The sequence below is a fragment of the Condylostylus longicornis genome, unplaced genomic scaffold, assembly GCF_029603195.1.
Source record: "Condylostylus longicornis isolate FDR11 unplaced genomic scaffold, ASM2960319v2 ptg000706l, whole genome shotgun sequence".
Classification (NCBI taxonomy): Eukaryota; Metazoa; Arthropoda; class Insecta; order Diptera; family Dolichopodidae; genus Condylostylus; species Condylostylus longicornis.
The window spans coordinates 1-17,886 of record NW_026578653.1 but is presented as its reverse complement, the minus strand read 5'-3'; the positions used below and the strand labels follow the sequence as shown (position 1 = coordinate 17,886).

Genomic DNA, 17,886 nt, shown 5'->3' with positions numbered 1-17,886 from the left:
GTCTGTGCTTCGTCCAAATGATCCAGCGACTCGATCGAATCATGATGTTTCTTCTGTTGCATTGCGAGACAGAACGAGACGGCACGCAGTGGTCGCTGCGTGTCGGTCTCGCTCGATGGATGAACAACCATCGCTCCTGTTGGGGACGCGTCACTGTTCTCCCCAAGCATTCCATTTGTCCGACTTCTCTCCCTCTGACGTCCGCACGGAGAGTGTTGCGGACGCAAGGCTTCAACCCGGGCGTTCAGAGCCAGCGACGTAATGACAATCGAAAGAATCGTCGACGGACACGGACACTACAAAAACAGCGTGCTGAGAGTGACTAACGTTCCGGCCCTTACCGCTTTATAAAGCTCTAAGATGAAGTGGTACGTCATGGCGAACCGAGCGACTCCGATCGCAGTTGGCTTATTGAAGCACCCGGAACCAACGCAGAGAACGTACGCGCAAAGAGCTAAATCCGTGTGGTTCCGGGAACGAGCGTCAAGTTGGCGCGCCTGTTGAAGACGCAAGCTTAAGCGTGAGCTAATAAGACTTTCATCGATTCGTTGAGCGTCCAGCGGAGTTTGTCGGAGACGCTCAGTTAGAAGTTGAATCGGCGAAACAATAGGGAAATGGAGGTTCTGTGAAACGCCGTCTTCTTTGTCGGTAGCGTAAAAATCGGATGGAAGGGTGACGGTCAGTGGCGACATTGTGTTTTGAAGCGGTAAATCTCACGGTCCTGTTCCAAAAGAAAGATCTAGAGATTCGAGCTATAGAGATGCGCCAAGCATAACAGGAAACGGCTGGTGAAATCTGGATGGTCTTTGAGAAAATCAACGACAAAATAGAATCACCCTCCCAAAATTTCCCTTAATCGTTTTTAAACCATCGTCGTATTCTCTAACATACAAAGCTGCTTGGAAAAGTAATACATAGGCTGCTGACACGGAATGATTAGGAGGGGATAGAAATTGCCCAAAAAAAATAGTGCTGCATCAAGCAATTCGAGAATAAGAAACAAAATGAAATAACATAAAACAGCCCCCAATGTGTGAGTCTACCAGACGACTGCATAAAGAACGCTCTGATCGGTCGCCTGGTCTGTTCCTGATAGTCGACACACTTTTTGTGTCGCGTTTTTTTTTCAAGGCTCGGAACTGTTCGAACGAGGGTTGTGCGACGCAGGTGTCGTTAGTGGGTTGTCGCATCATGTATTTAAAAGTCGTTTCTCAAGCGATTGATGCTGAAAGAGCGAGACAGACACGCATAGAACAGCTAAGCAAATTTCCACTCCTTATTTATTTTGGTATGCCGATTCATCGTTACAAAATCGGAATAATTAAATGTGGGTGGAGAATACGATTGGTTGGCAACCATCGTCACATTCGCAACCAACAAATTTTAAATGTTCGTCTTCTGCTTGAAAGACGGAATGATGGATTTTGTAGTTTCACGCCAAAAGCAGGGTCTCAATTTTCCTGGTCCATGTACTGCTCCCTCTGTCCCAATCATCTGATCGATTTTTGTCCGTGAGAGCGTCTTCAACAGAATGTAGGCTCCAGTTCTTTTATTCGTGGGACAGACAAACTTTTTCGCTTATTTTTAGGCCCAAGGTAAAAAAACAAAACAAGTTGAAGAGCGTACGACGGACCCCGCTTCATGTAGAACTTATGCTGGATTCGTAAGTTTGTCGATTTTGGGATATTTGGGACAATGGTAGATCCAATGGATGGATGTCTAGCGAATTAGAGAACATCAAATTGATGAATGACAGTTAAATTGTTGCAGGGATCCAACTAGAGGCGTTCGACCCCCAAAAGCTCTTGCCGAAGCGGATCTCATCGACGAGGATCATGAAGAAGAAGAAAATGTGATTGATGCTGCGATGTCTGCGAAGATACTCAAAATAGCGGAAGATCAACAAAATGAGTTCGATGGGTAAGACGAGAGGAAGCAGTGCGTCCAAATACGAAGCAATGGGTCCAAATACGAATGACGAGACGACGGAAGTGGAGAGGCGTTTTTCTTGACAAAATGCGTGATTCTCGTCCATGATGAACGTTTCATTCTCTTCACCGTTAATTTGTTGTCTTCTAGAATTCAAATGGAGGAAGGGGCGGGGGATCCAATGGTCGACTCGAATGGATACGCAATGATCCAAAGTGAATGGGCAGATATTGAAGTCGAGAATGAGGAAATGAATCAATTTATAAGAAAGAATGGAATTGCTGCGAGTGAAAGGATTGAGGAATCGAGAACATTAGCAGATTTGATTTTGTCAAAAATTCGTGAAAAGGAAGAGAAGAAAGCATCAGCGGGAAATGTGGCCAGCGAGGTCTGTTCTATCTATTGACACAAATCAATATCCTATAGAGGCGTCAATTTCTAGGATATTTCTAGTTATCTATAGATAGAACAAGAGTGCAGACAGCCTTCTCTGATTCGTGGTGCCAGTTCTCTCGCACCTCCTACCGAACATCTTTTATGTTTTTATAGGATGATGGACCCTCTCCAAAAGTTGTAGAAGTTTATACCGCAATTGGCCAATTTTTAGCAAAATATAGAAGCGGAAAATTACCAAAAGCTTTCAAAATTATTCCTCGGTTGGAAAATTGGGAGGAGGTGAGGCAATGCGTTCCGAATATATTGTTCACTCGATTCAACAGGTACTCTATTTGACGGAACCCACTAAATGGACTCCAAATGCGATGCATGAAGCCTCAAAAATTTTTGCATCTAATTTGAATCCACGCATGGCGCAACGCTTTTATAACTTAGTTTTACTTCCAGCAGTGAGAGAAGACATTTCAACGAATAAAAAGTTGAATTTTCATTACTATGAAGCCTTGAAGAAGGTGAGTTTGTTCTGTGTTACAGCTAGGAATAGTATTGTTGTTTGTTTTCAGGCTTTATTTAAACCAGCTGCATGGTTTAAAGGAATTTTGTTGCCTTTGCTGCTAGATCAATGCACATTAAGAGAAGCTGTCATATTTGGAAGTATTCTATCGAAAGTAAGTAGAAGACCCCCTTGCAGGTTCCGCATTTGCAACTCTTTGATTATTCTTTATTAATTGTGCAATTGTTCAGGTTACAATTCCTCCCCTCCATATTGCAGCCTCATTGATCCGCATTTGCAATCTTCATCATGGAGATCCACAGCAATGGTCCGTTTCAACCAGCTATATTATGTGCATCATGCTGAATAAGAAGTGTTCACTCCCAATCACTGCTGTTACCGCTTGCGTTGATCACTTCTCGTCATTCGCGAACCACTCGGCTGAGCTCCCCGTTGTTTGGCATCGTGCACTTCTCACTTTGGTTCAGCGCTATAAATGTGAGTGGAACTTGATTTCTTGATGCACGCGACGCTTCAATTTTTTAGATGACTTCTCACAACAACATCGGAGCGCCATTTCTGCAATTTTGAAAGTGCATTTTCATAAGGGCATCGGACCAGAAATACGACAGGAACTACAACACGCTGCAACCGCCAAGTGGACGTCGACTGACGCGATGCATGACTGAATGTTTTTCCTTTTGTCTTCTGAAACCCCCAGAAGGGTCCTGTTGCAAACACCCATTTTAAGACAACGGGAAACAGACTCCGTCGCTCTTTTGATTTGCATTTAAAAATCAAGATCTGATCATGTCAGCTCTGTTTAATTTTCAGGCGATGCTTACTTGCGTTTTGCTTCTCATCTGCTGCTGCTCGTATCTAAGGTCCAGACTGCCAACTTTTATCGACCCGAAAAGGCAAGGGTTTCCAGGGATGTTGGGAAGATTCGCAGTTGTTGGAGACCGTCTGAGCCCCTACGTTGCGGCTGCTTGTCTCTCAATGGCTGGTGCAAGGCTTTTCTTGCGATAATAGTGACATGATTTTCTCAGCAGTCAAGCAAATAGCGAAAACAAGCAAATGGAAGGAATTGAAGAGAAAACTACATCATGTTTCAATGTTAGAGAAATCACATTTAAATATCCGCACAACGCCGTCATCCCCACCGGAAGCCAACAACCAGGACCCATCATCTGAAAAAGCGCGTCAAGCACAGGAAAGCGTCAAGCATAGGAAAGCGTCAAGCATAGGAAAGCGTCAAGCATAGGAAAGCGTCAAGCATAGGAAAGCGTCAAGCATAGGAAAGCGTCAAGCATAGGAAAGCGTCAAGCATAGGAAAGCGTCAAGCATAGGAAAGCGTCAAGCATAGGAAAGCGTCAAGCATAGGAAAGCGTCAAGCATAGGAAAGCGTCAAGCATAGGAAAGCGTCAAGCATAGGAAAGCGTCAAGCATAGGAAAGCGTCAAATATTGCATCGTGAGGATCAACTGCAATAATAGCGTTGAACATGTTTTTACCTTCGGGCGTCGTTTTCCAAGACACTGAATTGACATCAGAGGAATGAGCTCCTGCTAGACGATGCATGAGAGACCATTCCGCTTCATCTTGACTAAAAACGCGCAATCGCCGAAACAACCTGATCGAATCGTCCCCACAAGCCTGAAAATAAAAAGTGAAAAATTGCAGGATCTTGTTTGTCTTACTGTTGCCAAAACGTCGAGCTTAGGATGCCATGCAACTGAGTAAATCGTCCGATCGTGTTCTCCAGCAATAACACCCGAGCACAGCCATTGACTGTCTCGTACTGACGCCTGCGTTTGAATATCGCTGGCATCGACGCTCGTCTTAGAAGGCGGTCTATCTGTCTGCTTGTCGGCTCCGACCAATGTTACGGCACGGAACACGGGATTAACGTAAAGCCAAGGATGGATTCCTCGCCTTGCTTCAGTGAGGGGAGAAGATTCTACAGAGTTTGTAACAGAGTTCGCAACAGAGTTTGTAACAGAGTTCGCAACAGAGTTTGCAGACTCTTCAGAAGATTCAACGGGAAGGCGATTGCAGAGCGACGACGTCCATATTCGAACAGTTCTGTCATCCGATGCTGAAGCAAACTCTAACCCTGAAAGACAGATTGAACCTGATTGTGATCGATGCGCGTGTTGACGTACCACTCGGTGCGAAGGAAACGCACCACACCGTCGACGAGTGACTTTCCAACGTCGCAACGCACTCCCAATCTGAATCATCATCTCCATATTGACGAGCTGTGGCAGTCCAAGGGGCCCAGAGACGAATGCAGTTATCATAAGAAGCAGAAACAACGAAATCTTGTGTGGGATGCCAGATCGCATGTTTCACATCTTAAGAGAAGAAACGGGAATGTGTAGAATATTGACGGAATACAAACAAAATGGCTTCTATTATTCATTCATCGGTTTATTACCTTGCGAATGCCCAGATAGGACCGCGCTACAAAGAAGCTCAAGTTTGGAATCTTCATTCATTAATTCAGATTCACTGCTGATCGAATGAATCCATAATGTTTTATCACGACTGCACGTAACCAGCTGGCGATGTGATGGACTCCAAGCAACCGCCTTCATCTAGAAGCAGGAAAGACAAACTTTTTCAACGAACGAAAAAGCGTTTGGAGAACAGAGACAATCAATCAATCAGAAACATTTTTTGGCGATTAACATTTTATGGCGATCAACATTTTATGGCGATCAACACACAGAAGCATCGTTGCTGTCAAACGCATTACTTCATTCTCGTGTCCTTCGAGTTTTCCGCGACACTTCCACTTTTTTTCACGGTCCTCGATCCAAAGAGATCCAGTTGCGTCGAAAGAAACAGCTGCCAATGCGTTACCATCGGAAGTCCATGATATATGGCGAACAGTTCTTTCGTGCGTCCCTGGATTCGATGTTTGGACAGAATCTAACGTCACTTGGCAAATTTGAGGGTTTGGCAATGGTGACGATAGATGCGTCATTGCACCAGAAATCTCGGAGAAATCCATATCTGGGTCATTTTCATCGTTGAAAATAACGGACTACAAGAAAGATTGCACGATAAAGTCAGAAGATAAAGTCAGAAGATAAAGTCAGAAGATAAAGTCAGAAGATAAAGTCAGAAGATAAAGTCAGAAGATAAAGTCAGAAGATAAAGTCAGAAGATAAAGTCAGAAGATAAAGTCAGAAGATAAAGTCAGAGGATAAAGTCAGACGATAAAGTCAGAAGATAAAGTCAAGATTGGGAGTCATAGTTGATATCAAATGAAGCTGATATTAGTGGACGATATAGCTGATGGTGATAGATCTCTTACATTCAGTTTCCATTGATTTTTTCCTTCATCAGACCATAAGAGAATACGTTTCCCACCACAGCTAGTCAATTGGGAACTTGACGGTCTCCATACAACCGTCCATACTTGAGAGTCATGGCCTCGTAATTCTGCGATCAGCTCAATCATTCAAACAACTGGACCTGAAAACGATCTGGCACTCGGCCTGAAGTTGCACAGCTCAAATAGTCTTTGCGCAAAAAACAAGTAAAACAAAAAAAGATAGTAAACTAAATGAGTTAGGGCCGTATTGAACTCGATCGTCTCTTGGGCACTTCTGGGTGATTAGATCCGAAAAAACCGCAGCAAACAATTCGTGCAAAGATTGTAAGACGCAACTTCTGAGGGTGTTCAGCATCATAATAAGGGAATAGGGTGTTGAAGATGAACATTTTGTTGAACGCTGACAAACAAATTGCTGCGAGACCGACCAACGCAACAGACATCTGAAATTAAAACGCCTAGTCATCACCAATCGCAGGGAACTCCTCTCTTGCAAAAAAGGGTTCGCCCCTTCAACTTACCGAAACACCAACACGCCACACTTCAATGACAGTAAACGACGAGAAACTGATATTTAATCGAACGAGAGGATTATCAACTATTTCTTTCAAAATCGGTTCAGGCAAACCATGGGAAGGTGTCCGACGCCACTGAGCGGTAATGTTTCGATATCGTGCTGCTTTGGCAATATTCATCAAATCAACCATATATGTCCGTTCTCCGTGAGCGACCTGTAATTAAAATAATAGTTAAAAAGCAATGATGCTTTTAAAGCATATTTCGATATTTCATATTAAATCATGAAGCGTCATTGAATAAGCATATATTTCGATATTTCGATATTTTCATATATGAATCGTCATTACCTCTCCCTTCATGACGCGATCCACATTCATTCGATGAGGATCTATAACCCTAATAACGAATAATTATGATTTTTTAAACTGAAGAACGACGTACCAGCTATGGACTAAAGACAAGGCTAGAGTCACTTCTGAATGTGCCTGAGAAAAGAGAGCTCATTGTGTTCGACCATGATGACTGTTCGACAATCACTCTGATGACTGTCACATACCCTTAAAATCAGCCAAGTTGGAGTGTCACCTAATTCTGATAGAAGCTTCGAGTCATAGATCCCCAACCAAATTCGTCTATCTGTATTATACGAAAAGCTATTACTTGTCCGTGGTCTTTTCGTTGGTGAGACTTTTGGCGTATTCAGCTCAAGACCCTCTTCTAATTGCAACGTTTGATTATTTGTCCGACGGGACGAGATCTGTTCAGCGAGAGACCGACGAAGCCATTGTCGAGTACGACTTGCTGCACTGAAGATTCGCGTTTTGGGAACGTCCTTCCTCTCAACCTGTTTCTGCTCTCCATGTTGAAACTGATCTGTGACAGTCAGACTGATGTGCATCGTGTCCGCCTCCATGTGATGGGATTGCGTCTCATCGAATAAAACCGGAAGACCATCGAGCCTCTGGTGTGATTTGTCTGAAAACGAGTTTCCAATAATCAATTATACCATCAATTCTGTCGAGCTCAAGACTTACCGTAAAATGACGTTGAAAAAGTGTTTAAACAGCGACATGAAGGTCGAATTTTGGGACACGGCGTTCGAATTTTGGGACACGGCGTGAGGAAAACAGTGGCCTAAGACACCAACAATTCAGGTTAACGTGTCATTAGAGCAATGATCCAAATAAGCGATAACTGGCCTGTCAACTTACCGTGTAGGCTTTACCTAAATTGACCAGGCGAACGCGAGCAGAGACACTCCACGGCAGTTCAGCTGGTATTCTCAAATCTCTGAAAAAGATAATCGAAGGATTAGTTGTATTCCTGAATGATGTGGGACATACCGACACACAACGAAGGATGGGGCTTCTAACGAGCGGTACGTCGAAAATGTAGTTGAGAGATTCCCAAGCCAACCTGGAAGTCCCCAACAAGACAAATAAAAATAGAATATGGATGAACAACAGAAAGTAAGGATGCAGCGAAAACTATCACATGAAAGATATACAGGTGAGGATGCAGCGAACAATATGAAGCCATCGTATGAAGACATACCTGTATTAAAATAGAGATACGCATAAATAGCAACCCAATAGAGGGAAACTGAGACAACAGCGACGTAAATAAGGAACGCAAGTCCCTCAGCGATTCGAGCACGTTTTCCCTTTCCGAAAAACACCCCCTGATATCAAAAAAGGATGATAGGAATGTATGATGGTGGGAATGTATGCGTGATGATAGGAATGTATGATGATGGGAATGTATGCGTGATGATAGGAATGTATGATGGTGGGAATGTATGTGTGATGATAGGAATGTATGATGATGGGAATGTATGCGTGATGATAGGAATGTATTCGTGATGATAGGAATGTATGATGATGGGAATGTATGCGTGATGATAGGAATGTATCATGATAGGAATGGATGCGCGACACTTACGAGGGATAACAGCTCCCTTCAACGCAAAGAAAGCTGTTCCACACAAGCCACAATTATGATACCGTCGTTGCAATTTTTGGGAACGAGTTTCGGATTTATCAGAAAATTGAGGATTATTCTGTTTCTCTTCGTTTGACTTATTCAGAAGAGATGAAATCAGACGGACTGGCGATTTATTCGGAACACCGCAGTGGAGTGAACTCCGGCGCATTCGATAGCCGACGCCTCGACCTTCCGAATTTCGAACTGAAGGTTCATGACGTGACACACTCAGAAAATTATCTTTTTCGTTATTCATTGCGGTGGAAAAAAATTCGGGACTGCATTTTGGGACTCGGAGGGATTTAAGAATCTGTGACACGTTGTCACAGATTTCTGTTAGTCGTAAAATTGGCGCAACGACCAAGTCACACAAATCAAGGGGAGTGTTGTGCGTAAGACAGGAGAATAAGCGGTTGTGGTAAAAGTAGGCAAAGAGATAAAATCAGGGAAGGAGATAAAATCAGGGAAAGAGATAAAATCAGGGAAAGAGAAAAAGTAGGGAAAGGGACAGAACTAGGGAAAGGGATGAGAGGTTTATCCAACTCCTCTCTTGCGACGTCTCAGTGGTGGCGTGGACTCCAGTGAAGATCTAACGACCGGCGTCACCGTTTTGGAACTAACAGGTGTTTTGGGACTCGTAGATGTCTTGGGACTTTCTAACATGGACGTTTGGGGTTTCGACACTTTTCTTCTCCTTAATAGAGAAACTTTCTGATTTGCGTCAATTTGTGAAGTCGCGTTGATTTCGTTGGCCGTATTGTCGTTCGCGTTGTCCACTTGTCGTTCACCAGGAATCCAACGACCGTCACTCAATCTTTGCCGTATCGGCGAGACAAGGACTTCATCCTGTTCATCTGAAGGTCTCTTGCGATGCTTCATTTCCCTCCTTCTCTTTTCACTGAAAGATACTCGATCACAAGAGTCATCACTCGAACCATCTCGAGGCGTTTTGATTCCGTCGCCTTCACTCAATGCGAGTTTTCTTGACAATGCATCTTTAGTTCTAATTGAGGATTTTCTTGTAATTCTGGAAGGAGAGTTCCATGTGTCGATGTGTTTGTTTTCCAGAGCACTGAAGTACGATGCGTCGTCCCTGATTTCACTTGCTTCGTGAGTCGTCACGCTTGTCTGAGATAATGCGGCTCGTATTGATTTCAAAGCTCGATGCGTTGCTAGGACAGATTGCCAAGTGAGCAACCCTGCAGCGTCTTGAAATTGAACAAATAATTTGAGAGGTTCAATCAAAATATCTTCTGATTGAATAAACGGCGCAACGTGAATTCGATAAATCTGTAAATAAAGAGGATTTAATAGATAAATCGATAATGATAATCACTTCTTGATATAAATAAAATATTGTTGATTGTCTTGATTTCTCTATTCCCTCATACAGTTCTATTCATTACAGCGATATCTCTCTTACTTCGGGATCTCCACGCACAATGAATCCCACAATTATCGATAATTGGGATAAGAGAAGATGTTGTTTCATCGCAACTTGAGGGACTTTTTTCCAAAACTGTTGGTCCTTCTCGCTTAGCAAAGAATCTTCTAGTTGCGTATCCGACGGAACAAGGAGAAGTCGACGCTGGGACTCGCGCGCAGCCACAGCCCGTTCCGCGACGAGTTCCAATCGATCACGCAGATGATCGCTCGAGATTTGATATTCTTGATGGAGCGCGGGAATCGATTGTGCCAACGAATCGAGAATGTAGAGAGGAGAACTCTGAGTTGGTGATGATGGTGATGATGATGATGAAGAAGAAATCCACGGAAAGACGCCAGATGAGAGATTCCTTGGTGCTTGAATTTTTCGAAGATTGTTGATGAGATTTGAATCATCGAGTCGAGTGATCTGAACAAGAGCTGTGATACATCCCGAGCGGAAGGCGAAAGACTCGAACGCCTGCATAGAATACAACAACAAATACAGATGGGAGACTATAGAAGTATCCGAGTCGACAAGCGTTGAAGAGCGTGCGCAATCCGATAAAAGAAGGTCTTGAAAGACATTCGAGAAATCAGCCAAATAGGAAACTAGAGAAATACAATGGAAGAGCAACGAATCAGTGATTGTTGGAGAATCGTTGGTCCACGCGTGATCCAACGTACAATGAGAGATCGGACTGAAATGTACAGATGATGACAGAATGGATTTCGATTGTTTGAATATCGACTCAATGACATTCCCGTTGACTAATGGATTCTCATGTTGTAGCGGAAGAGACATTTGGGACTCGTCGTTTCTAGAAATCGAATTGAGCGCGAAGATAAGAGTTTTGTCGAGGACAATCACGCTCTCAAGGAATCCATACCACAAGAATACCGTGCGCATGCATGTTGATAGAACTGAAGAAAGACTGTTGTCATGTTGGGACAGAGATTCATGTTGGGACAGAGAATCATTCGATACAAGTAATTTGTAGTAACGATGTTCGGATGTATTGCGAATCGCAGTTGAATCTTTTACAATCATTGGAAGAATTCGATTGCTCAATTCGAAGAGTTCTGCGCTATTGTATCGAATGATCGAGCCAATGAATGTTATCATCAATGACATAAGTGGATTACCGTCATCATTATCCACTTTATCATCTACGTGTTGGGACTTGCAACTTGCGTTGTTTTCCACAATTTGGGACTTGCGATTCCCGTCTTTTCCCATCCCGATGAAAGACTTCAATTCCGTTGAAAATCTGCCAATCGTCAGAAGACCGTCAAAAATAGCGCTGAGCCGAACAGGAAGTGATGAATCAGACGAGACACAATTTTCATTCCCTGGTCGATCGTCTGCTTCCTTGATAAATGGCTTTCTCTCTTTCGCTTCCTCCTTCCCCTTCCGTCGCTTCAGAAATTCTCGTTGTGGTTCCGGCGGACTCGCATTTGTCCGGGCTGAACTACGAACAGCTGTTTCAGGTTGAACCACTTCATGCTCTGATGACGCTGCGTCTGATAGACGAAGAAGTGAAGTCGCCTCCAGAAGATAACGAACGATGGCCGGAACAAGTTTGACAAGTAATTGAATTCCTGAGATCGTCAAAATAACAGGAACGTCCATCTGTTGAAGAACGAGGATGTCAGCGATTTCAGTTTCTTGTAACTTTCTTTAATAAAACAAAGTAAACATCTGTCGGTTCAGTAGAATGAATAACTCACTGATAAGGAATTGGCGGACTCTACTGATGATGACTTGAACTTCTTCGTGACGCACATGACATAAGCAAGCCGAGAAAGAAGCGTTAGAATCTGAGATGCAAATCTGACTGTCAACTATGAATAATAATGACTCTTTTGTTGATTGTCAACTATGAATAATAATAACTCTTTTGTTGCTCTAGTTGATAATCACTGACTTCAAGGTCCATCTGGTTGTTCCACGGACATTTTGATTCTCTGAGTTTCAAAGTCGCAAAACACAGATGGAGAACATCATCTGAAGGAACAGAGCGTCAGAATCGCTTGTTCCGTGGCGTTGTTCCGGAGATTCGATCTGGAGGAACGTTCATGTACGTACCTAATCGTGTTCGTGATTGTTCTGAAGGGATTGACCATAAAAATTTCCTTGCGGCTTCATTTTCGAGAAAATCGACCAAACCTCCCAAACTACAAAAATGAATATCTTGATGACGCGTCTATAGAAATGCAATTATATCAATAAGTATAAAGGAAAGATGTCACGGAAAATGTCCCAAGTACCGCTATCTGTTACAGACTCACTGCTGCGAAAGCTGAGAAACGGCAACCTGAGATGGCGATGTTTGCAGAAGTTGGATGGAATCATTTATTCCTACAGAAACACAAATGATAAGAAAGATAACCAGAAAGATAACTAGAAAGATAACTAGATAACTAGAAAGATAACTAGAAAGATAACTAGAAAGATAACTAGAAAGATAACTAGAAAGATAACTAGAAATCCATTCCGGATCAATGAAATTGTGAGTGCGTCATCCATACCCCCCAAGCAAAACCCCAAATCATTGACGTAATCCGCCCGCAATCCCGCACGAAGAAATTGATCGATGCTTGATTCTCCAATTTGGGAATTATCTTCGTTTCCCTGCGATCTTCTTCTCCCCAAAGGATCCTCATGCAATCCAAGTCCTTCGCCAAATATGACTATCGAATTTCCACTTTCATAGTCAACGATGTCTATCAACAAAATATCACAAAAACCAATTCATGCAAATAATTCACATAGAGATCGAACTTCAGAGCGCACCTAGAATCTTTCCTCCTCGTTGAAGAGTTGGGGAACTGTTGCAGGAGCGACTTGAGGCTTTGCGCGTCGACCTTTGCTTCAGCAACCGTTGGGGCTCGCTGGTCTCTTTGAAAGCTTCCCTACCATTCATAGTTGAAGCCGACCATCGAAGTTAAACGACATGAAAACACATTTCTGCAATATGAGAGTCGCACCATTATTTGTGCATTAAGGCATTCCTGTGGATCTGTTTCAAACAGGCAATAGGCAATAAGCAATAATATCAATAATATCAATAATATCAATAATATCAACAATATTGATTGTCTCCATTGAGGTGGTTGTCGTGCAAACGAGTGTTGATTTCTGGAATGAAGCAGTACTTCAGAGAAACTAATTCTATACATTATTCGTGACAGCTCAGAAAATGTTGCTAGTTTAGGTTCATTGATAATGGGGAACACATTGATGGGGAATGTGTTCCACTCAAGAATAGGCTTAAATAAGCCAAAATTGACTGTTATTAATTTGTCTACAAGGTCGTTAAAGCGGTCCATGATCGCTGGGAGTGAACTGCATTTGATTCACGGAAACCTTTCCTCCACTTTGGGAATGTCCACGTTTCACTCCGTGCATCTGCGACTGTCGACGCAGATCCGCGTGATGAACGAAAGAATCAGAAAGATCGAGCGATCTGTCCTCTGGTTTGAAAAGGTCCCGTTGTGGACGGTCGGGCTTACAAGGAGGCGGTGGTGGGGGGTGGTGGTGGTGGTAGGGGCTGTGATGGGGAGAAAGTTTCACTCCCTGCAGCAGCATGATTTGGAGGAGTGACGGGATAAACAGGCATTGGGGTGGAGCCTTGACGGCTACTGACAGAGTAGTGTCGTCGTTGATCGTGTCTGTTGGGTGGAGCGTCCATCGATTCTGATTGTCCCAAATTTGTATTTTGGAGTATTTGGGAAGAATTGAACCAGTTGTGCACAGACTTAACCGCGGACTTTGCATAATCAGCTGAGAAGATAATTACAAAGAGAAGATAATTACAAAGAGAAGATAATTACAAAGAGAAGATAATTACAAAGAGAAGATAATTACAAAGAGAAGATAATTACAAAGAGAAGATAATTACAAAGAGAAGATAATTACAAAGAGAAGATAATTACAAAGAGAAGATAATCTCGATGACAAAGAATGAACACTTTTCTGAGTGTTCTATCAAAGAAGCCGATAGAGTCTTATCGTCCAATTCAATTTATATAAAATCAACAGTGATATCAATACACGCTTACCGCCAGCTGAACCAAAATTCGCCGCTAGTTCTTTGACTTCCTTTGCCTCATTTGATTTGAGAAAATCATTATAATAGCGTTTCACTTTCCCGACGAGCATTTCGCGATTGACTGTATCATTCTCAAGAGCTCTTGATAAAGTCTTCTTCGTGGAAGAGATTCTGGAAGAGTCAATTGATTGCCTGAAGAGAAGCGACAGACAGGAAATGTTGTTGTTGATATGGTTGTTGGCGCTATGGAATTATTCTTTGAATCTTTCATTCATAAAAAGTGATTGTCTGGATTGTGATCGATTACCTGAGTGTCACAGCTCTTGCTACGAGACCCTCGGGGTTCATCGGGGGAAGATTTTGCAAAATATGCATGCATGCAGAAAAGTCTGACGCCAGCAAATCATCTCGCAACTGAAGGAGGAAACGAATGATGAAAAGAGCCCTTGACGCTTGCATTCGCTAGAGCATGCGGTCGAAAGATGATAAACACGCGGTCGAAAGATGATGAACTCACTTCTTCGAGGATCGCCAAGCAAATGAAGTAAAGAAGTGGAGAGTGGGAGTGTGACTCATCGTATCCATCAGCAAGGAGACTGTCCCAAAGTCGCAACGTGTCGGCTAAGGAAAATACTTGAGTCAACAGGAGAAGGATCCAGCGTAAGGCGAAGAATTGAACATCGAGGCTCATGCTCGAAAAAATGCGACGCGATTTGAGGATCCTGTGAATGGAAATTACAGAAGACAAAATTGATGATGAGGGACGAACCTGATGCTCCAACAAAGAGCTCAAATGGTCAACCCGTCCCAAAACGCCGAGACGATCCTTGTCGAAAATTCTGAGAAATGTTCATCAAGAGTAGACTGCCGTGGGACTCAAGCAAGTTTAATCGTATGGGAGGATCTCACCTACAGAATAATTCAAATTGTCCATTCATTTGGAGCAAAGAAGTGAAACAGTAGAAAGCATCAGCCTCAGCCTGATGGGAAGAAAATAAACAATCAAGAAAACAATCAAAATCAATTCTTTGATCAAAAAGAAAAAAACTGATTGGGACAAGTCCAATTGATCTCACTTGTTCGACGTCTTCCAATAAAGGATCAGAAAAGACAACAAAGAATATCGGAGCTAGAAGTTCGTTCATTCCTTGAACGTATCTGAAAATCACAATCAAGAAGAATCACAATCAACAATCAGTAAGACATTATTCGAATATATAATCATCGAACGAATATACAATCATCGAACGAATATACAATCATCGAACGAATATACAATCATCGAACATGCAAGATGCTAAACAACGAGATTCCCAACATTGATTCCTATGGATTGCAGTGAAATCTACAGATACTCTCCAGTATGTGGAAAATATATCGTCTTCGATAAAATATGTGTTTGTATATTAATCTTACTTGACAGAAGGATGTAACTTCGAATAGATAAATAAAATTCTACCAAGAACGTCAACGTGGAGTCGAGGATGAACAATATCGACTGTTCGATGGAAGTTCTACAAAAGATAAGAACACGAATGACAGCCAGCACATGCTCTACAAATCGTTTGGTTAACAAGTCAATTGCAGCAGTCAATTGCAGCTCCATCAGTTAGTTCTTGTGAAGACTACTCAGACGTACATTCTGAGGATTAGAAGGCAACCGCTGTTCCATTTTATAGGATGGAAGTGGGGAACCAAAAAGAGACACTTCAGCCCTCGTCCTGATGAAAAGACGGACACACAAAGCGTGACATCAAAGCTGGATAGCTAACACATTCCATCTGTCAAAGTATATTAACATGATATTCAGATCGATGGATCCTATCATCACAAGTCTTTGGTGATTAATACAACTATCTACAAGGAAGTTCTTCTGATGCAATAGATTCTCTCGAAGTGAAGTTATTGTCTTCTTAGATCATTTTACATCCAAAGAATGATGATCCAATTATTGTTGCTTCTATGGCTTCACTTAATTTCCATCTCACCTGAAGGCGTCTTTATTAATTTGATCAAAGACTTCAAAATCATTTTCAACTATTTCATTCGTTATGTCCCCCGGTAAACTATTTTGTAACTCATTGATATCAACGAAAGAGGTTGGCCTTTTTAACGACGCTCTCAAAGGCTAAGGGAGAGAAGAGACCTCTATAGAGTTTATAATTTCTGATGCCAATATTTAGGTCAAATTAATAGTGAATGGTCGAATCTCATTAACGCGCAGTGCAAGATTAAATTGCGTGTGCATGATCTTAATTGAATCTCACATCGACTGTTGTGACATCTTTAGAGAGTCCCAAACCGCTAGACCCAGACCGTTGCGTGGAACCAAATGAGGAACCACCCTGTGAGCCCACAACCCGCTTCTCGATATTTTCATCAAAAATTGGAAGATCTCCACTCAGGAGGTCGATAGGCGCATCGGGAACAGAAACATGTTCAGGTGACTTCCTTAGTTGTGCATCTGCTCGGGGGTTGAGGATCCCTTGAGTGACTTCGGTGAGACGGGGTATGTGCTCTGGTTCCCTCACAAAACGCTCGACATAAGAATAGTACTCTGTGCTGCACGAGATGGAAGAGTCAGGAAGACATCAAGACGGTCTCACCGTTTCTCTGCCATCACAGTTGGCCAATCGGATTTGTTGCATGGAAGATAACGGAGAAGAAGCTGAAACAGACAATACCAATTTGATGTTTCGTGATCCGTCGTCACCTTCCAATAGAGCGCTCGCAAGGAGACAGCATCTTCAGGCAGCCCAATAAACAAAGTTGACTGAATAGCAGGAGGGCACAGGGATGGCCCTTGTAATACATTGAAAGCAGCGACGGCTCTGAGAAGAAAGTCATATATTTGAGCAAGCTATTCATTTAAAGATCTGGTGTAAATATAGTGTGGAATGAGAAGCTCACCTTGCTGACTCTGTTGGAGGGCTCTTTGCGGCATAGCGAGAAACTGATTCGCGTAGCCGGCTGAAGTAATTATTAACGTCGAATCCTGCGAAGGTATCACGGACTTCAATACAGACATGATGGACCAATGAAGACGCATGTCTATAATGAAGAGTATCTGGCGACTCACGATGATTTGCGGTATCCATCCTCCAGTTGTGGAGGTGGCGGGATAAACATTCGGGGGTGAAGGACTGAAACTGAAAAAGCTGCAGGTCCTGGTCCAAAACAATGGCAAGTGGAAAGGAGATCTTAGAGAACCAACCAGAAGATGACAATTGGGAAGAATGTATCGATGCAAATCCATCCAACTGATGGAGATTTAATAGGCGAGGAAAGGAATGGAGACAATGAGAGCTCTCCTAAAGCGCGGAAGAGGGGTGTGGTGTATCTCTCACGTATTCCACCCATGATGAACATCTCAACATTAAGGGAATTGATGAGTCAATTCGGTGAAGTTGGTAGAATCTATTTGACACCCGAAGATCAAGGTGTGTGTTGCAACTCAGGAGTAGCCGCGTCAAGAAGTTCGCGTTATGAGGCTTCTAAATTTATCTGTTTTTCTATCCCGTGTCTTTTTTTTCGTTTTTAGTTCGTCGAAAAAGTCGCATTCTGGCGGGGGGCTCAAATCGATCTGTATTTGTTGATGGTTGGGTTGAATTCGAGAGGAAGAGTATCGCAAGACGGGTGGCTCAAGAATTGAACAATCAACCAGTTGGTGGAAAAAAATGTCACAATCGATGGCGGGATGATCTTTGGAATATCCGTTATTTGCCCAAAGTTCAAATGGTA

General features: G+C 42.8%; 2 protein-coding genes across 2 annotated transcripts; both read left to right on the top strand.

Moving 5' to 3' along the window:
- Positions 1 to 360: 360 nt before the first annotated feature.
- LOC129617990 (bystin-like) lies at positions 361 to 3,507 on the top strand. The gene is made up of 8 exons (XM_055532944.1): positions 361 to 368; positions 1,771 to 1,920; positions 2,080 to 2,330; positions 2,489 to 2,604; positions 2,649 to 2,837; positions 2,889 to 2,993; positions 3,070 to 3,316; positions 3,365 to 3,507. The coding sequence occupies exons 1-8, from the start codon at positions 361 to 363 to the stop codon at positions 3,505 to 3,507; spliced, it is 1,209 nt and encodes a 402-aa protein (XP_055388919.1).
- Positions 3,508 to 8,388: 4,881 nt separating this feature from the next.
- LOC129617991 (uncharacterized) lies at positions 8,389 to 17,874 on the top strand (the record flags this gene model as incomplete). Its single annotated transcript, XM_055532946.1, has 5 exons — positions 8,389 to 8,470; positions 9,076 to 9,160; positions 10,141 to 10,465; positions 17,366 to 17,589; positions 17,700 to 17,874. Coding segments are annotated over exons 1-5 (891 nt in total), but the record flags the coding sequence as incomplete, so codon positions are not given.
- Between the last annotated feature and the right edge of the window lie 12 nt (positions 17,875 to 17,886).

What these genes read in the sequence shown, in the direction of transcription:
- LOC129617990 (XM_055532944.1), top strand. An exon ending in CAGCGAGGTCTGTTCTATCT is followed by an intron (nt 2,331 to 2,488) that starts ATTGACACAAAT and finishes AGGATGATGGAC; the next exon opens with CCTCTCCAAAAGTTGTAGAA. An exon ending in ACTATGAAGCCTTGAAGAAG is followed by an intron (nt 2,838 to 2,888) that starts GTGAGTTTGTTC and finishes GTTTGTTTTCAG; the next exon opens with GCTTTATTTAAACCAGCTGC.